This window comes from Myotis yumanensis, unplaced genomic scaffold (assembly GCF_028538775.1).
Source record: "Myotis yumanensis isolate MYYU_CA2020_CCGP unplaced genomic scaffold, mMyoYum1.0.hap1 SCAF_14, whole genome shotgun sequence".
NCBI lineage: Eukaryota > Metazoa > Chordata > Mammalia > Chiroptera > Vespertilionidae > Myotis > Myotis yumanensis.
The window spans coordinates 21,071,373-21,096,941 of record NW_027223765.1 but is presented as its reverse complement, the minus strand read 5'-3'; the positions used below and the strand labels follow the sequence as shown (position 1 = coordinate 21,096,941).

General features: G+C 38.2%; 1 protein-coding gene across 1 annotated transcript in view; it reads left to right on the top strand.

The window, feature by feature from the left end:
- The window catches only part of KCNH8 (potassium voltage-gated channel subfamily H member 8), a 277,527-nt gene that overhangs the window by 247,913 nt on the left and 4,045 nt on the right, over positions 1 to 25,569 (top strand). The window contains exons 12-15 of the mRNA XM_070391102.1: positions 6,358 to 6,396; positions 10,189 to 10,544; positions 11,217 to 11,323; positions 13,646 to 13,722. Of these exons, the coding sequence (XP_070247203.1) occupies positions 6,358 to 6,396; positions 10,189 to 10,544; positions 11,217 to 11,323; positions 13,646 to 13,722 (579 nt within the window). The remainder of the gene's footprint in view (positions 1 to 6,357; positions 6,397 to 10,188; positions 10,545 to 11,216; positions 11,324 to 13,645; positions 13,723 to 25,569) is intronic.

The following is a 25,569-nucleotide window of genomic DNA, read 5'->3' as shown; positions in this document are numbered from 1 at the left end:
TCTTACTATGGGTTATTAAATGTATTGCTTTTAAGGTTCTTGAGAGACAGACAAAAAGATAAATATTTTTAATGCTTTTGATTGCTATATTGCATTACTCAATGTGACACAATGTCAAATGTGGCCAACTGAATCTCCAAGATTTGTTCAGTTTGCACATGTATATCTAATTTAATCCTCAAAATAACTCTAGATCTTATCATCATTATTAACAGGAAGAAAGGAAACTCACAGAATTTTGATTGACAGTAACCACGACACTGGTTCCAGCTAATAGAACAGCTAAGGTAGTCACATGCCCAATATACCTTCCCCATACTCTCTCTCCCATGCTTCCAACAGGAGGATGCCAGGACAAACCTGAGACTATCTGATGGCAGGACCACAAAATAGAAGAAGCCTGTGTCCCTGAATCACTACTTAGAGGAGACTTGCTTGACACACATTAAACTATACATGAATGAGAAATAAAATTTGTATTAAGCCAAGGAAATTTAGCACATTACTTGTTATGTCGGTATTATCTATCCTATCCTGAATAATAGGCTTCCCAAGCTTACATAGCTAATAAGTGACAAGATGGTGGTGAACTCTCAGACTTGTTTAGTGGAAAATGAATGTCCCCTATTCAAAGCCTAGCCTTTTCCCAGAGGTCTCTAGTTACTCCTTCCATCTGCCACCTGCCGTTGGTGTCGTTCACTACTTACTGGCACCTTCACTTGAGTCTACAAGATAAAGAAGTAGATCAGAAATTAACATGAGACCTATTCACTTTCTACTTGCCTGTATTAGATGCCAATTACGTATGATTTTTATAAGAATGGACATGTTAACTACGTGAGTTATGGGGTTATGTGTGAGTATCCTTCATTCATATTCTCTTTATCCCAACAGCCACTAATACTGCTTATGTTGCTGTTCAGTGAACAAGATAAAATATGTGCTGATCCCCTTTTTCTCAATGTGGACATATATTCCTTCGGTCTGCTTTGTGACTGAATCAATGTGGCATTATTAACAAAGCAGAGAATACCGTCAATCAGCCAGAAAGAAGAGCCTTGCAATTCCCATCTCATTTCCCAACTGAGCAATCAGCTATAGATAACATGCCTACTAGAGCCTTTTAGTGTTTTTTACGAGATTCCACAGTTGAGAGGACATTTGCAGACTCACACAGAGACTCATAATTCTGACCTGTGGGTCAAGCAAACAATGGAAATAGATTTCCTTCCTTCATGTGGGTGGGACTCAAAATTGGATAAGACTGCCTTCCCCAAAACTTTCAAAAACTTTGAGTCTTAATTTAGTTGCTGGAACAAGAAAATACAATTGATAAGTATATTCCATCCAAAGATTATATCCAGAACTCCCCACTAACCCCCTGCCTGGGGAAAGAATGCCTAGAATTCATCAGATTTCCTGAAAGATCTGGGACTCAGAGAAGGTTAAAGAGGTGGTTGGGTAACTTAGGGGTTGGGTCTGCTTTGCAGCAACCATCAAACCCTGTGCCAGAGTAAAATCCACAGTATATCAAGCATTTAATCTTTCAGCCCAAGTAACAGCATTAACTGCTGGAGAAGGTACCTGAGAAAACCTATGATTCTGTCTAACATTCACTGAAAGTGAGGATACATGGCTTCTGGTATAGGTTCTGCCACTAACACGATGCATGAATTAGGCAAATTATCTCATTTTCCTGGGCTGCAGTTCCACATCTCTAATTAGGGAGTTAGAACAACTCAGTGATTATAAATCTGACCTGGAGACCTGGACCCCACCCATCACCAACTGAAAGAGACTTGCTGGAGTTGGTGCTCTGGAATCTGATTTTTTTAGGAACGCATCTCAAGACATTCTGTCATCTGCCAGGTGTGCAAAGCATTGTAGAAGACATTCCTTGCGGTCACCTCTAGCTTTAAAAGTCTGCTTCTCCATTAAATTCATATTCTCTGCACTTGGCAGACTCTGGATCAGCGTGAAGTATTAGTCAACAAAGTGAATATATTACAGCATTCTTCCTAAATGCAAATGGTTAATACTATATGTAAATGAAATAATTTATTTAGAGAACCTATCACAATAGTGCTCACTTACCTCATAGAGTTGCAATGAAAATTAATGGACATAATGGCCGATAAGCATTTGTCAAGATGCTTATCCCATAATGAAAACTTTATGTATCATATGCACATAATAATTGTAGCAACAATCATGATTCCCACTCATATCTAACTTCACAATTTACAAAGGTTTATTAATAAATGATGTATTTAAGGTAGAAAAAAAACTAAGAAAACTTAATGAATTGATAGGTAATAGGAGGAGGATGACAGTGACATTGGTTATGAGAAGTTGTTACTCAAATTGTGCCCCATGGGCCAGCAGCATCAGTCTTACCGGGGAGTTCATTAGAAATGCAGAGTCTCGGGCCCCATCCTAGACCTCCCCAATCAGAACCTGCACTTTAATGACAGCCCATGTGATTTGTATTACACATATAAGTTTGAGAAGCACTGATACAGAAAAATAAAATAAAAACCTTGGGATTCAACAACGTGACAGAACTCATAGCAAACTGAACTCAAACCAAGGAGCTGGGAGTCACACCAAATCAGAGGATGCTAAGGCCAGTGCCTTACACCTCAGGGGGCATCTCTGACCTGCAGCTGTTCAGGGTCCTGAATCCACTGGGATGCTCTTTTTCTCATCTAAGCTGCAACCCAAAGCCTTTTTAAAACACGTTTTGTGTCTACCACAGTAGCATCGGCACCGTAACTTTGTTTTATTTTCACTTCTTTAATTATTCAGCTGTTGTAAATGTCACCATTTGGTGCATTATTACAAACCTTATGTCTATAATACTTCTGATCAATGACTATTTAGGCATCTAAGTGGATATAGAATGGGTTGACTGTTTTGATAACATTCAACATTGATGAAACATGTATTTTCACAACAATAACGGTTCCAACATTTGTATAAATAACAACAGATCTATTTCCCTAATCATCTAGGAAAATAAAAGCAACAGTGAGAGGGTGACAGCAACACCAAATAAGTCTCACTTACTAGGTGGATCATTTTCGAGTGCAAGGATTTTTGTTTTTGTTTTTTCATGTGAATAAAATTATGTTAATTTATAGTATCTAATACCACTTTAAAATGAAAAAGTCTGTTTGAGCACGAAACAATGTGGATGAGACCTGAAGCAGGTTTTCAGATTGTCATAATTTCCAGAGCGTTTTATACATCATGGATGGTGCGTGTTTTTTAATGTGCTCCTCCACAGACTGTATCACATAGCTTGATTTTGAGTCCTGAGATCCAAGCTTAAGTGATTCTACATTACACATTTGTTTTCACATTTTATATCTTTGAAATCAAGATCTGTCTTACAACTGATGGCATGTCACTGTGATTGGCAGAATTTTTTTTCCTTTTACAATCAATGTGATCTTTTCTTTCTTTTTATTAAATTAGTTGGGGTGACATTGGTTAATAAGATTATACAGGTTTCCAGTGTATATTTCTATGCTCCATGATCTTCCATTGCATTGTGTCTGTTTCAATCTCTTTTAATAATGCTTTGCAGTTTCCAGTATATAGGTCTTTCTCATCCTTTTTAAGTTTATGCCTATGTATTTTATACTTTTTGTTACAATTGCAAAAGAAATTTTTTTCTTTTGTTTCTTTTTCTGAAATCTCATTGTTAGTATATAGGAATGCAGTGGATTCAATGGGATCTTAAATTCAATTAAAAAAGGGATTTTGATTCCCAGTAAACCTAATCCTAGTTTACAAGGAACATCATAATGAGTAAAACAAGTGGGACAGAAAGAAGACATGACTCCCACCTGTATTCAAGTAAGAAGGAGAGATGGTTAAACAAAAAGAAATGAGATGAAATAAGAAAAGTTCCCATGGGTTTCTGTTTTCACAGAGCCAGAGGAAAAAATCGTGGAAGATGAAAAAATTTAGCAAAAGGGTAGCAAAGTGGCATACGAGAGCTGGAAAGCAAAGGAGAGTGAATGAAGTACCAAGATGGGATATGCAGGCAATAAGCCCACTATTTTTCTCATTATTCCCGAGGTGCGGTGTCCTATGTCAGACATTCAGTTTTCTGCTCCCCATCTCTTTTTTTTTTTTTAAATAACACACACTGGTCAATAGAGCTCCTCAAGTGTGGATTGTAGGAGGTGTTTTCAGCATCTTCCAAGATGTATTTTCTGTTCTCTGGCCTACACAGGTGGATTAATCACCCCCACCACTCTCTGAACCCCCATCTCTTTCCCCTGCCTCCTACATTTCACCCAGTCCCCAACCACCTGCTCAGGTTTAAATCAGCAATTTTCTTTTTTTTTTTTTTTTTTTTTTTTTTTTTAATTTTTCTCTTAAAGTATTACAAAGGGTATTACATAAGTATCCTTTCCCCCCCCCCCTTGACAAACCCCTACCCTCCCTTACCCCCCAGTGTCTTATGTCCATTAATTATGCTTATATGCATGCATACAAGTCCTTCGGTTGATCTCTTACTCCCCTCCCTCCTGTCCCCCAACTCTCTCTGGCCTTCCCACTGCAGTTTGACAATCAGTTTGAGGCAGCTCTGCCTCTGTATCTATTATTGTTCAAAAGTTTGTAATGGTCTTTATTATCCATGAATGAGTGAGATCATGTGGTATTTTTCCTTCATTGACTGGCTTGTTTCACTTAGCATAATGCTCTCCAGTTCCATCCATGATGTTGCAAATGGTAGGAGTTCCTTCTTTTTAACAGCAGCATAGTATTCCATCGTGTAGATGTACCACAGCTTTCTAATCCATTCATCTACTGATGGGCACTTAGGCTGTTTCCAGATCTTAGCTATGGTGAATTGTGCTGCTATGAACATCTGGGTGCATATATCCTTTCTGATTGGTGTTTCTGGTTTCTTGGGATATATTCCTAGGAGTGGGATCACAGGGTCAAATGGGAGTTCCATTTCCAATTTTTTGAGGAACCTCCATACTGCCTTCCATAGTGGCTGCACCAGTCTGCATTCCCACCAGCAGTGCACAAGTGTTCCTTTTTCTCCACATCCTCTCCAGCACTTGTCGTTCGTTGATTTGTTGATGATGGCCATTCTGACAGGTGTGAGATGGTACCTCATTGTTGTTTTGATTTGCATCTCTCGGATGATTAGTGACTTTGAGCATGTTTTCATATGTCTCTTGGCTTTCTGAATGTCCTCTTTTGAAAGGTGTCTATTTAGATCCTTTGCCCATTTTTTGATTGGATTGTTTATCTTCTTTTTGTTAAGTTGTATGAGTTCCCTATAAATTTTGGAGATTAAGCCCTTATCAGATATGACGTTGGCAAATATGTTTTCCCACGAGGTGGGTTTTCTTGTTGTTTTGTTGATGGTTTCTTTTGCTGTGCAGAAGCTTTTTATTTTGATGTAGTCCCATTTGTTCAGTTTCTCTTTAGTTTCAACTGCCCTAGGAGCTGTATCAGTGAAGAAATTGTTTTGGCATATGTCTGAGATTTTGCTGCCTTTGTATTCTTCTAGAATTTTTATGGTTTCCTGTCGTACATTTAAGTCCTTTATCCATTTTGAGTTTATTCTTGTGTATGGTGTAAGTTGGTGGTCTAGTTTCATTTTCTTGCATATGTCTGTCCAATTTTCCCAACACCATTTATTGAAGAGACTATCTTGGCTCCATTGTATGTTCATGCCTCCTTTGTCAAAAATTAATTGAGCATATTGGTTCGGGCTAATTTCTGGACTCTCTATTCTATTCCACTGATCTATATGCCTGTTCTTGTGCCAGTACCAGGCAGTTTTGAGAACAGTGGCTTTGTAATACAGCTTGATATCTGGCATTGAGATCCCACCTACTTTGTTCTTTCTCAGGATCGTTGCAGCTATTCGGGGTCTTTTTTTATTCCAGATGAATTTTTGGAGAGTTCGTCCTAGATCTGTGAAGAAGGCCATTGGTATTTTAATGGGAAGTGCGTTGAATGTATAGATTGCTTTGGGTAGTATGGACATTTTAATGATGTTGTAAATCAGCAATTTTCAACCAATGTGCCACAATAATTTTTAAAACATGCAATAGCTGACTATTTAGTCAGCAGCACTGACCTCTTTTCCCTTAAATTGTCAAATTTAAAAAAAAAAATGACAACAGCCAACACAATGATAGCCAATGATGTGAATGAATAAAAATTATACCTATTTTTTTGGTCAGATCAGCAAAAAATATATATATATTTCTTGGTGTGCTGAAGAATTTTAGTAGTTTGTGCCATGAGACGAAAAATGTTGAAAATCATTGGTTTAAATGATTGTTACAACTTTTATTTTGTTTGTTGTTTCAGGTGATATCAAGATTATCAAACAAATCTACAGTCTCACAGGTATGGCTTTTGCCACAAAAATATGTATATAAGATCTGTAGGATTCCCAATAAGCCTGTTCCCTAATACACTTCTCAATGTGAGATGTGGTGACTGACTTTCTTCAGTTTGCAAATAGAGAAGCACTAAAACGCATATCTCTATTTAAGACTTTAATTGCTATTGTTGAAAAGTAGATTGTCACCAAAACCTGACAAAAGTAGCAAAGTCCTGAGGTAGTGATCTTGGAGATACTTTCATTGTGTTTAAAATGAGTAGCCAAATGTTTTCTTGTAAACATCCAATTGAGGGCACAATGTGAGTACCCAAAATGTAAAAAGTATGGTTCAGAGATATTTTTGGAAGTAGTTTATTTGGTCTCAAGACACCCCTAACTTTTAAGAATCCTCTAATTTCAAAGAAAACTTTCCCAAGAAATAGTGGTTTTCCAGATCTATTATCTAACAGAACTAGCCTCACAGATACAAAGAACAAACTGATGGTTAACCGAGGGGAGAGGGTGGTAGGACTGAGTGAAAAAGGTAAAGACGTTGAGAAGTACAAATTGGCAGTTACAAAACAGTCATGGGGATGTGAAGTACAGCACAGGGAATATAGTCAATAATACTGTAATAACTATGCATGGTGCCAGGTGGGTATTGGAAATATCAGGGGGATTGCTTCATAGAGTATATGATTGTCTAGCCACTATGCTGTACACCTGAAACTAATACAAAATCATACAGACACACACACATACACACAGAGGCACACAAATACATCCAATCACAGAATACATCACATTTTTTCTTTCTGTTTCATCATCCTCAATGTTTGGCTTCATTCTTTAAGATGTCCTCATTTTCTAAAATGACCACTGGTGAGCCATTCATTTCATCCAAATTTTTCAGCCTAGAAACTAAAGAAATGTGAAAGAGCAGGATAGAAGTTCCCCTCTTTCTAGACGCTTCCCTAAAAGTTTCTTTATAATCTGTTAATTTACATGCTATCATCCCAGAACTTAGCCTCATTACCAAACCATGTGTTGAGGGCAACTGGAAAAGGTGCTCTTTGGTCAAGGTGCATTGCTAAGAGTTCTGTTAACTAAGAGCAAAGGGAAAATTATGTAAAAAAGGGAGAACCAGTACTCTCTGTAGCACCTGTCCTGGTGTAAATATTGTTTCTGTTTTCTTCATGATTAACATCACCACAAGGGCAAGCATTTATTAAGCACTTGCAATGCATATTGCTAAGTGTTTAACTTTCATTACCCAATATCTAATTTTTCTCTCACACTATTCCCAATTCACATGCTTTAAACAATTCTATTACTTGACCAAGGTTATAGGTAATGAGTCACAGGACTTCTAGGGCTGGCATTCAACCACTGGACTTTATTCTGCTATCCCTTTGGTCAAGATAGGTTCAATGAAATCTAGTCATTTTTGAGTCTGAAATGACTATCCAAGCAAAATGTCATGAGATAAATTAGAGATTCCTTTCACGAGGGAGATAAAAACCTTACTGCTGTTATAAAAGCATTTGTCAGAGAAAGATGAAGGGGAGGGTCAGAAGAGAAGGAAGAGATCTACCCTGACCAGGAATTGAGCCTGCAAGTTCCGTTGTATAGGACAATGCTCCAACCAACTAAGCCACACCAGCCAAGGTTCTATGGTTGAATTTTATGGCAGTGTATGCACAGGTGAATCCAGCTACACAAGGAAAGTGGGAGTTGCTAGATAGATTCTGAAGAAAGTAACTGGTATTCCTGCAGAGAGACCGCATGTGACTCTGGGTATTTAAAAATTGAATAAATGTGGGTCCTGTCTGCAATGATGGTAGCTGGGAGAATTAACTCTTGATATAAGTAACGTCGGATGTCTTGTTCACAAGAGTCAGTATTTAAGTAACTTTTTCAGGGCATCAAGCCTCTGTGACAAAATGGAAGAATGAAATGTAAACAAACTTGTAGGAGAACAAACACTATAGGTTATTAGTCAGACAATTCTAGTATAGCCACTAGAGCCTCCTTGAAACAAAGGAATAATTAAATTGCCAGTGCAAATGTAAACAGAAGTCCAATTAGAGAATGTACTCATTGTTTTTCATCTCTTTGATAAGTTTGCCCTGTTGTGTCTTTAGCTGGGTGAGCTAGTTTTTCTAGTCTACAATACTAGTACACAAATGTTCACCTGCAATTCATGTGGAGTTTTTGTTAAAAGCACAGCATTTTTTAATGCTGTGAAAAACAAAAACCAAACAAATAAAAGCAATACCATGACTATTCCAATAAATAACTTATGGTTTCACCATCTAATTAAAATAACCATATGTAGTTGGAAAGATGAGTCTAATACCATATCTTCAAGAAATTTTGAGCCATTAAGAATAAAATACCAAAAAAAATATATGAGCAAACTAACCCCATTTATTTCACTTAGCACTTAAACTGAATGGGCTATTACCTTTAAGGTTCAAATTCATTCTTTTATTATATCTATCGTTTTAAGATGGTAAAATCTATATACATCAATAAACCAACTATTTATTAAAATGGAGTAATAACAATGAGAACTCATGAGATTTAAATAGTACTAGTAGATCTTTTCAGTTTATCTCATTTTTATTAAAAATTATTGATGGGCAGGTATAAGTGATTGTATCTTCAAAAGAAACTGAGGCACAGAAAAATGAATTGAGCTTTCGGAGGAAGGAAGCCATGTCTGGGGCAGAGCAAGAAACATTGACTCTGCCCAGGGCCACTAGTTTAGCCTTTGCTGCCCTCTCTACCCTGACCCTCCATCATCACCTCAATTGTCCTTTCCCATTCTCTCCCTTACCTCTTCTTAGCCTATAAGGTTTAATGACCCCAATCAAGAGCCCAGTGGTCCCAGGATGAGGCTTAGCAAGACTCTCCTTCCTTTCCCAAGGCTTTTCAAGGGAGCGGATAGAATGGTTTTCTCCATTTCCTACCAACCGACTCATGAACAAAAGGAAAGCAGGAAACAGTAGCTGAGGACACTGCTGATCTTCTTTCATCTATGTGATCCAAATAGGAAAGACTTGTATTCTCAAGGATATTTTAATTTTGCTAGTTGATCTCCACACAAAGTTCTACTGAAGACCTTGTAAATTTAAAATAACAAAGCCCAAGAACTTCCAGTAAAATTAAAAACGTCTTTATGCCAGATCTGGTTTGGCTCAGTGGATAGAGCGTCGGCCTGCAGACTCAAGGGTCCCGGGTTCGATTCTGGTCAAGAGCATGTACCTTGGTTGCGGGCACATCCCCAGTGGGGGGCGTGCAGGAGGCGGCTGATTAGTGTTTCTATCTCATCGATGTTTCTAACTTTCTATCCCTCTCCCTTCCTCTCTAGAAAATCAATAAAACATTTTTAATAAATAAAATAAAAACGTCTTTATTCTTAAGCGCATGTCATTATATACTATTACAAGTGGCAGGTTGATTAAAACCTAGATGCAAACTTTGGTAAAATACACCTTTCACACAGCTCTTCAATAAGAGAATTTAAAAGACCAAGAGAAGGGTTGGTGGGCCAACACCAGGAAAGCAGAGCGGGTAGGCTGGGAAAGATCATAAATGGAGAGGATTTTTTTTTCCTAGAACCATTTATCAATGGGGGAACTTTTAACACCTGAATAACTTTACAGTAAAATCTTGTAAGTCTTTAGTTTTGATGAGAAGTAAGTCTCTAAGAGATTGGACTCTGTTCTGACAAGAACCTCCAATGTGAATGACATACCTCTCAAGAGGTCTTTGCAGTTCATACTAATCTATATTATCCACTGATTTAGTCAGAGCCCAAGGGAAATGGCAGCATCAACAGGAGACTCCCATCCATTGTGGAAGATGAGGAAGAGGATGAGGAGGAAGAAGAGGAGACAGCCTCCCTCTCTCCCATCTTCACGAGGGGATCCTCCTCAACACGGAACAAGAAGGTTGGAAGCAATAAAAGCTATCTAGGTTTAAGCTTGAAGCAGCTGGCCTCGGGGACAGTGCCATTTCACTCACCTATCAGAGTCTCCAGTTCAAATTCCCCAAAAACCAAACAGGAATCTGACCCACCTAATCACAGCAAAAGGAAAGAGAAGAACTTGAAATTGCAGCTTTCAACTTTGAATAGTGCTGCACCCCCAGACCTCAGTCCAAGGTAAGAATTTACATCCTCTAATTCTTTCCCAGGTGAAAATGGCTGCCTTTTCAGACCAGAACCTGGCTAGTAAATTATTCAGCCTTCTGGGTCTTTCTAGTGCACAAGACCCTAGCCTGGATGCTTCAGCTTTCCTGAGTTTTTTGGGTAATTTTTGCCTCTGTGTGGAGGTATGTGCAGATATGAGAATAAATAAGAATTTTGGTAGGTTTTTTTTTTAGAATAGTTTTAATCATATTCTCAAAAGGATTCAATACAATACAATCTGAACTAAAAGTGTGAACCAAATCATTTTAAATTTTCTAGTAGCCATATTTTTAAGTTAAAAAAAGTGAAATTAATTTTAATAATATATTTTATTTAAATCAATATGCCCCAAATATATCATTTCAAATGTAAACAATATAAAAAATTACTAATGAAATAATTTACTTTTTTTACTAAAATCTTCAAAATCCCTTGTGTATTCTATACATACAGCATATCCCAGCATGCACTAGCCACATTTCAGGTGCTCAATACTCTTATAAGGCTAATGGCTACCATATTGAATAGCATAGCTCTAGAATATCTAGAATTTAGAAATTTAACACAATATTTTTAAGACTTTTAGAAACTTTGGAATTCATGAAGATAAATTCACAATTAATCAATTTCCTTTATTTTAAACAGGATTGTTGATGGAATTGAAGACGGAAACAGCAGTGAAGAAAGCCAGACTTTTGACTTTGGCTCTGAACGAATCAGGCCAGAACCCAGAATTTCTCCTCCTCTTGGAGGTAAAGATATTTAGCCTTCTCTCAAGAGGAAATATTTCTTTTTAATTTCTAATGTTTGGCATTAGAAGTTAAACAGAATATTTTCCATGTGATAGGACTGACCAATGCCATGGAATAATTTGACTTGAGTCTGTGTTATCTATAAGTTGTCAATATATCACTTGTAATTGCTCCTCTGTCCAGGCTAGATGTCCTGCCATTTACCAGCCAAGGTAACTAGTATGTTAGGAGATTCAAATTTCTGCTGTTCATCAGAGGGTGCCCATGTTTTCCTTTTATAAATGTACACTAATCCACAAAAACACTACCCAGAGGAAATGCTGTATTAGTTGTGCACTATAGGAACATTGGTTATATTTAACCAATTTATTTGGTGAGAGGTTCCATACTTGCATTTTGTCAGAGGATAAACAACTTCAGAAGTATGTAAAAATGTTAGAAATGATGGAAAACTATATGAAGTACTACCCTCTAGTGATGGTGAATTAATGTAAGGGGTAGCCCCAAACCTAGCTCAGGCTCCTCTCTCTCCCTTTCACACTTGAGTTCGTTGGCCATAAAAATGAATCTAACAACATGAAAGAGGCCAGAACTGACAAATAAATTATAAAGAAGACACCCCTATAGTTAATAAAGAGAGAATAATGAAGAAGTATTAAATAGGCATAAACTATCTACAATTACCAGCAAACTACCAGATGCAAGGCCAGCAATCCCCTGCCAGCCCTCTCCTCTCCTTCATGCCCAGCTCTGAGATCCCTTCCGGCTAATTAGTAAATCCCTCCATGGACAAAGCCAAGCCTAAGAAGGACTTTTAAAGGTACAGTTCTGAAAGTGTGTCTTCATTGGTAGAAGGCCAGTATTCCATCTCAATCAACAGTTCTTTTTCCCAACACTCATCATCTTCTGGGGCAATGGGAGGGTCCTTGTAAGATTCACTGATGAAGGGAATGGGGGAGGGAGAGGAGTGCAGATGTCAGTCAACAATCCTGATTAATGTGTTCTTTTGACTTACACGTGCTGATATTACTCTGCTTAAGGCAAGGGGCACAGAAATCATAGTTATAGTCAAATTGGTGTGTTTGCCATGAAAGATGGTTGTGGGGCCCATTTGGAAGTTTTCTTTGAACCTTACCATGTCCATCCACCTATTTCTGGTTCCACTACCCTCTTAGCTTCCTCTTTTCCCTTTTCCCAACATCTATCCTTACACTCATTCATTCAAGCAACACATTTTCTTGATTCTATCTCCTGTGTATCTCTCGGTTGTAGGACTTTCTATCCTTACTGCCTCCACCCTTTTCCTCGCCACATTCATCTCTTGCCTGCATTGCTACCAAAGTCTCTTCTCTGATCTCACATTTTTCTCCATATAGAGTAAACATTTTAAAAAATATAAATTGATTCCTATTACTCCCTATTTCCCTTAGTATGAAATTCAAACCTATTGCATAATTACTTTTCAAATATCTCTTTTCCCTGCTAGACTCTAAGCTTCATAAAGGTCAATTACATTTTATTTACTCATTGCTATCATCTCTAAAGGAGGCCTAGCCTGTGCTATATGATCTCTCATCATTCATTCCTTGTGAATGGGTTAGCTTTGCAAAATATCTCTGCAAAATGAGTTCTTACTACTTTGCCACTTCCGATTGTTTTGAATGAAATTTTCTCCCACTAACAAGTTTTCTACCCATAATTGACCAGAATTAGAATGATCGTATCATACTATACATATATCCTTTCTACTGCAGCCAGCAATGATTCATCTGTACTTTTGTCCCTGACAGAAATAAATGCATTTGGAAGATTAAGGTAGAGAAAGTAGAGATGAGAGAACCAGGAAATTGGAGAAATTATCTTTTAGAGCGACACGGGAGGAGACGGAAAACCTGCAGTGGAGATTAGCACCTGAAATAGAGGTGGGAGGAAAATACTCACATGGGCACAGAAATCAATATTTAGGGGGGAAAAATAGAGAGGAAGAACAGAACATCCCTTTTCTATGGTTTGGACACTGGCTGTAATATATAGAGAACTGTCAAGGAAGAGAAAATGTGACCTCTTGCAACACAGCGGTGATTATGTTCAGACAAAGGAGAGAGTTGCCATGTTCACATTCAGTCACTATAGTCACAGTCACCACCCTGATGTGTGCCAGGTTCCAAAGAGCGTATCAATTCCAGGGAGACAGAAACTACATCAGGAATCTCTCAAGGCAGTAGCTCAGGCTTCCTTCCCTAATATTATTGACCCAATTCTCAAATATGATATTTATTCCTAAAGGACTTATTCTGTGTGTGTATGTGTGTCACTTTTCAGACCCAGAGATTGGAGCTGCTGTTCTCTTCATCAAGGCAGAGGAGACCAAGCAGCAGATAAAGAAACTCAACAGTGAGGTATGGAGCTTTCTCTTCCTTTAGTCATGCTGGAGTGGTTAAGAGGAGAAAAAAATCCTGGTTACCAACAGAAATGTTATAATATTGTCATTACAAGTATGGGTTCTGCTGTCAGACCACCATGGATGAACTCCCACTAAGGCTCATATGAGTTATGTGACCTTTGATAAATCACTTACCCACTCTCAAGCTCTGATTCCCCATGAGTAGAAGGGGATAGTAATTATGCTTACCTTGTAGTGCACTGTGAAATGGAGATGATCTAGGTAAATCATCCTATATAATAAAAGCCTAATATGCAAATTGACCGAATGGCGGAACTACTGGTTGCTATGATACGCACTGACCACCAAGGGACAGACACTCAATGCAGGAGCTTCCCCCAGACAACAGGTCCCAGGCCAGCCAAGGTGGGTGCCAGCAGGGCCCCCCCCCCCCCCACAATCGGTCTGCCAGTCGCCCCGCAGAGGGAGACAACCAGCGGTGGCGGGGGGCAGGGCTGGCGAGCAGGCGGCGCCAGGCCCACCAAAGTGGGTGCCAGTGGGGGGCCCCACCAGTTGCCCCACAGATCAGCTCTGATCACTGGCCAGGCCTAGTGACCATACCCATGCACAATTTGCATGCACTGGGCCTCTAGTTTAGCATAAAGCAAGCACACAATAAGTAATAATTATTAGAATTAGCATATTAAATATATTGATATTTGGTTTAATTGGTGCTTTTTCACTTTTTTCATGTACTTCAATTTTTAATGGGTTAAAGCAAGATCATTAGTCCCCAGATGAATCAGAAGTAATGAGTCAGAGCAATCAAATGTCCTGAAACTCTGCTCCTTTCTCTGACACATATTTGCTGTGCACTCTGAACAACTTACTTCTGTTTTACAGCCGTCTCCCCTTGTGAACCTATATTTTCTGTAAGTGAGATTGTCACTAACAAGAAGTTAGATGGCCCAAGGGCAGATTAACAAAACAGGCACAGAAAAACTAACTAGAATGAAAGTTCTTCAATCACAAGGGCTTGGCCAAACACTGAATTACCCAAATAACCTCTGGCTAAAAATGCACCCCCAAAAGAGCCCAAAACTAAACTAAGTGAACACCCTGTTGGAAAATTGGTCATTAACCTTCTATTCAACAATTTCTTTTCAGATATTGTTCTTGACTAAAACCACCCATTAATACCATTTGAATTCTCTGCCCTCACATTTGAGATCATCTGATGGTTTTAAGAACTTATTGACCAAAATCTTAGCTCAAGTATTGGACATGATGATTATTCTGGAGGGGAGGGATGGGGTGTTTATATCTTTACTTGTTGGAATGTAGGTAATTTTCCCAATTACAGCTGTAAATCTAAGTGCTACATGATTTTCCTTTGATAATGTGAGCCAGTGGTACATGTGTTAAAACAGAAAACTACTTGAAAAACAAAATATTTCCCCAATGTGATTCTGTATTCATGATTGCTTTTCCAATGAGATGGAATAAATCTTTTTAACTTGTCGTATATTGAAATAAAAAGAGCAAGATAAAATACCAATGATCTAATTTTCCTTCCCTAGAGGATTAGTTTTTCTTTATAGGAAAATATCTGATTTCATCATGACTGAAACTTAAGTTAAAAAAATCTTATCCTTTACACATAATTTAATTTATACACAGTCTTGACCCTTTGGGTAGTGCATTAAAACCCACTAAGACAGGCAGAATGAAAATACAAATTGCCTTCTCTTTGTAAAATTATTCTCCTTATTAAACCTTCCTACTTGTTTTTTCTTCCTATCTCTTACAAAGTAAGGTTTACATGGCAAAAAAGTCCAAGCCTAATTTTTCCATTTCACCTATTGTCTACACACATGTGTGATCATTTAGTTGCTCTGTTCTTTATTCTATTCTTTTAGGAGTAAGCCGGAGAAGAAATGATAATAAATGTGGGATGTACTGCATGACAATAACCGCAACCAAAAGGTCAATCCTCAATATCCGTGAGGCATGCTGAGCATTGTGTACAGCTGAGAGCACTGCAGAAACCCCGCTTTGACATTTACTAAAGAGCTAAGATGTAACACAATTGTTCTACTGACATGTAGATTTCAAAATCGGCTGGTTAAACATTGAACAAAAATCAGAACAGGAATACCATTGGTAGTAACCTACTTTCCCAGAACAGTTAAGACAGTTTAAAAGATGTAGGGCAGCTGCTAATATTAGAACACTTTTGAAAACATTATCATTATTTTATAGCATAGGAAAAAAAATAGTGCAATTCTTAGAGAATTGTTTAAGAATAACAACAAAACATCACTGTAGGGGCCACGGGCTGTGTAGGTCAAATGCTCCATTTCCGAAAGGGTTCGTAAGGAAGGATTAGAGTGCTTTCTCACTTCCTAAACCTGGCTGGTCCAGAAAGACACTGTGGCAAAGCCTACCAAGGGAACCTGCATGCTCAGCCACAGCAGGCACAAGGCATAAAACACACCAGTTGAGGAAGAGATAAGCTTTGGGGACAAACAGATACTTAGGTCCCTGTGACTTCAGCAAAGTGTTCACCTTTCCCAAGATTCCTATGAAATGGTAATAATAAAATCTGTAATGGAAGATTGTTATGAGAACTTAATACCAAATTCAGAAAGTTATTTCAGTCTTACCCTTTACAACTCCATATATTGTAAATTAACTTATTTTTAGCCTGCATTGACTAAATGCATTTTCTTTTCTTTCTTTTTTTAAATGTTTTTATTGATTTCAGAGAGGAAGGGAAGGGAGAGAGACAGAGAGAAACATCAATGATGAGAGAGAATCGTTGATTGGCTGCCTCCTGCATGCCCCCTATGGGGGACTGAGCTTGCAATGTGGGAATGTGCCCTGACTGGGAATTGAACCGTGGCTTCCTGATTCATAGTTCAACACTCAATTGCTGAGCCACACTGGCCTAAGCTAAATGCATTTTCTTATGGATCACTTTAATGACAAAACAGCTATCAACATTCTGTTTACCATTAGCATAGTATGGAACAACATGGGAAGGACTGGGCACCTTTCAGATATTATCTAAATCCTTATCTTCCTTTTTTGGTGTATGCTACTCTGAATCACTCCTTGGTTTTTCCCCAGTTTATATATCAGGAATTTATTCAGGTTCCTTCTTGATATTCTCACAAAATTCTTGATCTTTGCTTTTACAACTGCTTAAAGTTTACTTCAAGTACAAGGAATTGGCTCAAATAATTATGGAGGCTGAGGAGTTGCAAGATCTGCATTTGGCAAGCTGGAGATTAGGGAGAGACAGTGGTATAGTTCCAGTTCAAATCCAAAAGTCTGAGAACCAGGAGAGCCAGGAGTAGAATTCCAGTCCAAAAGTCAATAGGCTCCAAACCAAAGAAGAGCTGGTGCTTCCGTCTGAATCAGAAAGCAGGAGACCATGTCCCAGCTTAACAATCAGGCAGGAGGAATTCCGTCAGCCTTTTCGTTCTATTCAGGCCTTCCATTGATTGGATGAGCCGGCCCGCACTACAGAGGGAACTGCTTTATTCAGTGTACTGATACAAATGTTAACCTCACCCAGAAAGAGCCTCACCAGCACACCCAGAATAAGGTCCAGTCACCCCAGGACCCAGTCAAGTTGACAAACTGGCAAATACAATTAACCATCACATCCATCAAATGCCTTCAGTTTTGTCAGTCCAGTGGCTTTCTTTCCAGGTTAACTGGCCTGTTACGATGTTCAAACTGCTTTGGTAGAAATAATCCTTTCCAGATTTGACTTAATTTTTTTAAAAAATAGATTCCTCTCTGGATGTCAAGGTTCTTTTTGTGGGACAAAATAGAACATTTTTTTCAAACTTCAGAATTCAGAAAGTTATTTCAGTCTTACCCTTTACAACTCTGTATACTGTAAATTATATGTTTGTGTGATGAGAACCAGAATTTGGAAGAGCCCTATTCTATTTTGACACCCATTACTTTGCTGAAAGTCTCATTAAGTTATCTGAAGTCCTTTGTTTCATAGGACACATGAGCACATTGTTAACTTAAGAGATATGAAAAATTTATTCTTACCAACTTGGCCTCTGGTGTTTTAGAGGCCAAACTCTTGTTGCTATTGAGACCATTAGAAAAGCATCTGTTTTTCAGAGATGACTGTGTTTACACTACACTTCATAATTTGATCATGCCCTTTAAAAATAGCTATGCCACTCATCAATCTTTTTCTAAGGCTTTAAATGATCATTTTATATAGTCACTAAGACTACAAGCTAAATTTCTCGTTTTGTACCATCAACATCTTTTAAGTTTTCTTTCCTCATTGTCAACCTCCTCAAAAAAGTCTAGTGAATGTTTATGAAATATTAAAGAGTCCCACCTTTCAGATAGGCATTGTCATAGGATAAATCATACTGACATAACAAACTCCGAATCTCATTGTTTAGCTGACAGGGGTCCTCAAACTTTTTAAACAGGGGGCCAGTTCACTGTCCCTCAGACCGTTGGAGGGCCGGACTATAGTTTTAAAAATAACTATCAAAAAATTCCTATGCACATTGCACATATCTTATTTTGAAGTAAAAAAACAAAACGGGAACAAATACAGTATTTGTATTTGCATGTGGCCCGTGGGCCGTAGTTTGAGGGCCCCTGGTTTAGCATTTATTTCTTGTTCAAGCAAAATGCCTAGCCCTGGTCAGCACAAGGGGGCACCATCACCTGAAATGTTACTGATTGGCTATGTTCCATTTGAAAGGGGAAGAAGCATAGGCAGTCATTTGGCTTGAAAGATATACACATAACCAGAACTAATTTCATGGGTACAATTAATTTCAAGAATCAAGAAAGTATAATCTTCTGTGACCCCAGAAGACATGAAAAACTGGAAACTGGCAAACACTAGTAACAGATACAGCAGCATTCAAAAATTAACAGGAAACCATCTCCTCTTTTCATTTTGCTCAAGTTGTATGCCAAAATATCCCCAATTAAATGGATCATACAATATCCAAGCAAACAGATACAGATAATGAAAAGCCTTCTGCTCAAAAACAGAGAGTGAGAATCTGTTGTCAAGATTATACTTAAGAAAGTAGTAAATAAGTTTTATTATTTGTATCACTAGATCAGATCAATGAAGCCGCCTTGAGTCAAAGAAATTAATAGTAATAACAGGGTTTTCTTTGAGTTGCTTTATTACTTTTCTAAACGCTATGAAATACCAGGGTTCTATCAATTCACATAAGGAAATCTGCATAAGTAACAGCTTATGGTAAAGTTCATTCATTGGTTCTCTGATTAATGTTATCACTGTACATTTTCTTGACAAGTAGTTTAACTGAAACACACTAATAGAATTGCCAGACCATCTCAAGATCTAAATATACAGTCTCTTTTCTTCCTCATTATGATCATACATAGATCTTGACCATCAATTCTCAAAAGCAAAATATAAACAAAGGCTATATGCTTTTTTGACATAGAAAACAAAATCAATTTAACTGCTGGAAAACCATTCTGCTTTTTTCATTTTAATACATATATATTATTAATGTTAAATGCTATATTTTGTGGACATGGGTTTCTAAACTGGAATATATCGAACTAATTTATGACTTGTAGGATGCTTTTTGGCGATTTTCCAGTTCTCAAGCCTCTATGCATAGGCAGATTTGTAGCTTTCATGCGGGTTTCACTGATAAATAAATAAATAAATAAACAAACAAACAAATAAATAAATAAATCTATCTCTCAAAAGAAAAGAAAAAAAAAACGACCGGCCCAATAACCATAAATATCTCTATGTCTGTATTATGGTCTTGAAATACAATTTCCCACTAAAATATACCAGAGTTTCTTGGATAAGTGATAGCCACTTATGAGGTCTGAAGTATACATGATGAGTCTGGGACACCTTGGTATACCAGAGAGCAATAAAGCTATCAATGATGATGTCAAAAGAACTCAGGAGCCAATATGGAGAGTCTTCCATTGGCCAAACTTGGGATAATTTGAGATTCAGTGAGGATAAAAAATACAATGGATTAAAATACATAAAATAGATAACAAATGCTCCAAGATGGCAACTGAGGAAGCTCCTGGATTTCCCTCCTCTGATGGACACACTGAGTGTGCACCTACACACAGAGCAATTCCCTCTGAAATACAGAAACTAGCCAAGTGATGCCTACACATTACGCAAATAAGAAGATAACCACATGGAAACGGGAAAGGCTGAGACAAACTCTTGCCATAAACCCCCCACCTGGCACATTGCCATACAAGCAGGAGGGAACCCCTAACGCCCGGCTTCTCCCTAAGACTGAAGGATATGGACCACATATAGAGTGCCCCCAATTTTTAAGGCTCCTAACTGAGGGGTGGGCCCCCAAAATACCTAGCTTTGAAAGCCAAAGGGGCTTACAGGGTCACAGGACTATAGCAAAAAATAAGTGGTTTTGAAATGGGTACAGTTAGCACCCCTGTGGCTGTATACCGAGGCTCAGCACAGACAGAGCAAGCAAACACGCCTATCTCCCAGTTTCTTCCTGATAGGGTTTGACTGCATACTTTCCTACCCGCTGCCAGCTTACATGTAGGTACTTGCTGAGATCCTACCTTTTGGGACAAAAATGGGTCTTGGCACACCCTCAAATACTGAGAGCCACCAAGAACAAAGACTGCAGCTTTGACCATCACAAACACCATAAAGCCTTAAGACTCTACATAAGAAAAAAAGCAAAACCTCAGAATTAATTCTGTAAAGTTGCAGGATACAAAATCAAAACAGAAAATCAGTTGTATTTCTAAATGCTAACAATGAGAGAGAAATTAAGAAAACAATTCCATTTACAATAGCATAAAAAAGAATAAAATGCTTAGGAATAAATTTAACCAAGGAGGCGCAAGACTTGTACACTGAAACTACACAATGTTGTTGAAAGAAATTAGAGAAAATCAAAACAGATGGGAAAATTCAACTATAGACTTGCCAAAGGACTTGAAAAAAGCTGGTCACACTAAACTTTAAACTCTTACTGAAAGGTCAGTACAGGAAGACTTAACCAAAGGGACCGGATCCATAAGAATAGGAACTAATCATGTGACCCCGTCCAGTGCAGACCAGCAGCATTGGCACCTACTGGGAACTTGTTAGAAATGCAAAATCCCAGGCTCCACCCCACACCTACTGAATCTGAATATATACGTGTGTCAAGATCCCCAGGGGATCCCTATATACATGAAATCTTTACAAGCTCTGTCCTACACAGTTGGTATTCAAGAGGAGGCGAACTTTGGTGCTCACTGGTAGCAGTGAGAATTCCTTAGGAAGACAGCAAGTTGGATACTAATCAAACTTTATCACAGGAAGCAGGAAAATAGATGAGAAAAGCAATCAAAGAGTTGATAAATAATGAATTACCATAGAACAGCTAAAGTAATAAAGTTGTGTGTCCAAAGGCCTGGGCTTGCAGAAATTCAGTGAAACCACTGGAGTAATCACTTTCAAGACTCTAATTGGTCATTTTGTATTGGTAATGCTAGACTTGTAATTCTTCTGTTATAATTTAAGAGGCATCAGATGCACCTGCAAAAGTAAAACCCTGGGTATACTATTCCTGTGTGACCTTAGATAAACCACTTCACCTCCCAACATTCTAGTCTCTCCAGCTGTAGACAAGATTTACAACTTTCGTTAGTAATGGGATTGACATCCCTCATTTGGATAAAATTTATGCAAGCGCCGACTATAATTATTATTTTAGCTGACAGATAAAAAGACTGTCACTTGTGTTTGAATGCTTTGTGAAGCAAAAGACACAAGGATGAAATTATGCCGATCATCTTTTTTGTTTTGCCTGCTTATGGAGTTTGATTGAACTTGTCTGAATCCTATGATAAATATGCAACATAACAAAGGATTGAATGAAACACCATTTAATTACCTTGTGAAAATGTATATGTGTTCATGGCAGGGGGAGAGGGTTGGTGTAATTAGCACCCCTGAATTTAGGAAAATTGTGTCTAGCAGAAAAATGTGTACATGTTTGGCAAAAACTGAGTGACGGGTCAAGAACTCTTCAAGCTAAGAAGATTATATTAACAGATGCGTTCCACATCTGCTCGCTGAATGCACAAAAATGGAAATCACATTTTCTTCCCTATCAACACAAGTTCCAGTTATACTCAGAGTTCAGGATTCATACCACACCAATAGGCAAGACTGAGAAGTGTAAAACATGAATAATATAATATGAAAGGAAGCTATTTTCTATGTGAAATGAAAGGTATTGTCAAAGACACATTCTGGTCTCCTTTATGAAACTCACACTCCTATTTCTAAAAGGTGCAATCTAAACAGAACAGCGAATTGGTGTTTGCGCCTAATGCACACAATCTCCCTCCTGAAAGCTGGCAGTGCAGTGTTATTGGGACAATAGGTCACCAGCGCCGCAGATGGGTTCTTTACACCATGTACTAACATAATGTTTTCCAATCTCTCCCCGTTTGAAGGGGTGGGGACTTCCATAAGACACCGAGCTCATATGAAATTACCTGCTAGAGTTACAGTGACCCTTACTTCTGTGTCTTGCAGTGCGCCTTGCAGTGCTATTTAGGGGAGACTGGCAAAAGTTAACTTCAAATGAAAATAACAGAAACTCATACTAAGAAATTAACCAAGCAAGTTACTATTCATTAAATCATTCATTTATCAACAAAGATATATAGATGGCAGGATTTGTGCAGAGCCTTGGGCTATTTATAAAGAAAAATGAATACCAGTGATACCTGCCCCCAGCCCAGACCTACATTGGTCCTTATTCAATTCTAATCAACACCAAACTGCACATTGTTGTATTTTGGCTCACACATCCTTTACCTAGAATTCTCAGTTCATCTGACTGCAATTACTCAAACCTTGGATTGTAAATACAAGATCTTAATCATATTTTTTCAAAGGTTCTGGTAATTGCTATTACTATAGGGTGTCCCAAAAAATGTATACACACATTTTGAATGATTATAAAGTCAGTGTTTATTAATATACATATCATTTTCAAAATGGAGCTATCAGCTGTTAAAGTGTGTATACATTTTGGGGGGACACCCTGTATTTACCACTTCAAAGATCTATGCAAGCAATGCTAAAACTTGGAGACTGTTTCTTCTAATATATTTATGTTAAAGTGTTAACAGGAATGGGTTTACCTCTCCATGCTGAGGCTAAAGAGGAGTTGTAGAGATAACTGCCTTTTATTTTCTTTGATCTAAAGTTTTCCTGGGTTAGCATTTCCTACCAGGACAAAGCTTTCAACTAAGCTTAGCACCTGTGTTACCTTATCAAATTAAGACACCTGGAATTCTGACATAATACCAGTTATATGGGGACTACACTTTATCATCCATTATATTATTTCATTCTCAACAAAGCCCTTGTGGAAATATGACTCAGAGGAGGGTGAGAAGTAAACCACATCAAGGGAGCAAATTAAACACAAGAGGAGAAAACCAGATACTCTGGAACCGTATCAACAATGACTATTTCTAAGCCAACAGAAGTTCTGAGGAACCTGCTGGCCGTTTAGTGATTCCCTTCTTAGAGGTAGGGAACAATTGGTGTGTGAGTTATTATGGACAGTGGATAAGTCTGTGGTCACATGGGTGCTTCATGACAGGAGGTGGTCGTCAATAAGAGCAAGTGCACTGCCTGAAAACCTGCTACACCCCTAACGATTTGTACGGTTAAGTGCATGATGCTGGGAGAACAGAGAAGCATCCTTAGGTACTCCAAAGTGTTGGATAGAAAGCTGAACCTCTTGGGAGCACAGATGGTGTTTTCGTCACTTCTTTCTAACAGTTGGGACATTGGAAGGGATAGAGAAATCTTGGATGTGAACACTTGGCTATGCAGATGGTGATGGTGAATTGGTTTGGCCAACAGTTCCAGACTGATGGATTCTTATCCACAGAAGAATGAGAAGGAGGAGGAGAAGAAAGAGGAAGAGGAAAAAATAGATTTAAAAAATGCAACTTAATATACAAGTATGAGAACAGTGTGTTATGTTCTGGTTTCTTTATCTATTATCTTTATAAATAATCAGAAGACCATATCTAAACAGCCATTCAGGACAGCAACCAAGGATATAAAAGGTTTGCCAAATTTGAACTGATAAAACAATTCTGACAACTTAATTGAATTTGTTGCTTGACACTCATATTGTAATCATGAGATAATAAGAGTCAATTAATAGAGGGAAAATTCCAGGGAATTTAAACTACCCATGAAAATCAAGTTTATGCTGGGACAAAGTGTCAAAACAGTAAGATAAATGAAGTCTAGTAGAAGTCTTGGTCAAAGGAGATCTATCTCCACAATTATGAAAGAAACACAATAAAAGGGGTTCTTAACAGTGGGAATGCCACCTGCTCTTAAAATCTAGAGGATATTCAGGGATTTGGTTTAGGAAATTTATATTTAAAAACTTAATAGTCATAATTCATACTCTTAATATATTTACTTGGAAGAAAGGGTCAATGACAGATCTCCCAATATAATCTTGTAGTAGTCAGCTTTCCCCTAGGATATTTATGGTAAAATCATAAGATAAACTAAGAACAAAATCAAAGGTCCTATGAGGACCAGGTCTTCAAAGTGGCAGAAATAGCATTAATTTATACATTTGAGAGTTACTGGGTGCATGGCTAGGCACTGCTCAGCGTCCAGGAGATCATGAGATAAGTAACAATTTATCCTCAAAAAACTCATAGCCTCAGTAGGGACACACAGTCCTATATGATGCTCAAACTGCTCTGTATCAATGAGCTGCCAGGAAAAAGCTCTGCAGAGAAGATGAGGGATTAAAAGTTTGGAGCGAGAGAAAAAACTTCTATTTTCTAACATGAGTGACAAACATTTATAGATTTAAGGAGCTGTTGAGTGGGAAAATTTTGATTCATTTTATCTGAACGATGTTTTGGGCGTGTGTGTGTTTTTAATATATTTTTATTGGTTTTAGAGAGAAAGGAAGAGGGCGAGATAGAAACATCAGTGATGAGAGAATCATTGATCAGCAGCCTCCTGCACACCCCACACTAGGGTTTGAGCCCACAACCGGGCACGTGCCCTGACCGGGATTCGAACCTTGACTTCCTGGTTCATAGGTCGACATTCAACCACTGAGCTATACCAGCTGGGCTGTTTTTATTGAACAAACTCTGCAGTTATGGCTTTAAGTTGTATTATGAAGGCATTTCTCCTTGAGTGGATGGAGCCTTGTTCACAAAGTAGCCCCAACAACCTTTTTTAGCAAATGTGTATCTTCTGACTGTGCTGTAAAAAAGCAGTGAGCCTCCCCAGCACACGTACAAAGTAGAGATGCTGCCTTCTTGGTTTTCTGTATTTGATTACGACCAAGGTCTTTCCTGTTTTGGAATCAATGTTGTTAGCAAGCCTGGCAGGAAGCAGTAAACAAAAGCACAGTGAAACTTTACAGCAATTTCAGTGGCAGTTTGTTGTCACCTTGAGTGTCACTGAAGTCTCCACCTCCAGGAGATGCCATCTCTCCTGTGACAGCTGGCTTTGTCCTGGGAAGGGAGAGAATCCTTAGCTAACAGGGATTAATTTCCTTATGTAACTTTAATAAGGGCAGGGGTGGGTCCCCAGTGACACAGCAACAGGAATCTTCCCTGACATAAATGGTCGTTACCCTCTAGAGCTAAAGAAAGCTCCGTTTCCTTGGGTTCTTGGCTTCTTTTAGTTCGAGCCAATATAGCAATTTTGTTTTCTGAAAATGTTAATGCTTATTTCCATTCAAAGTTCATGGCATCAAAGTTGTGGCAAAGACACAGTAAAAGTCAG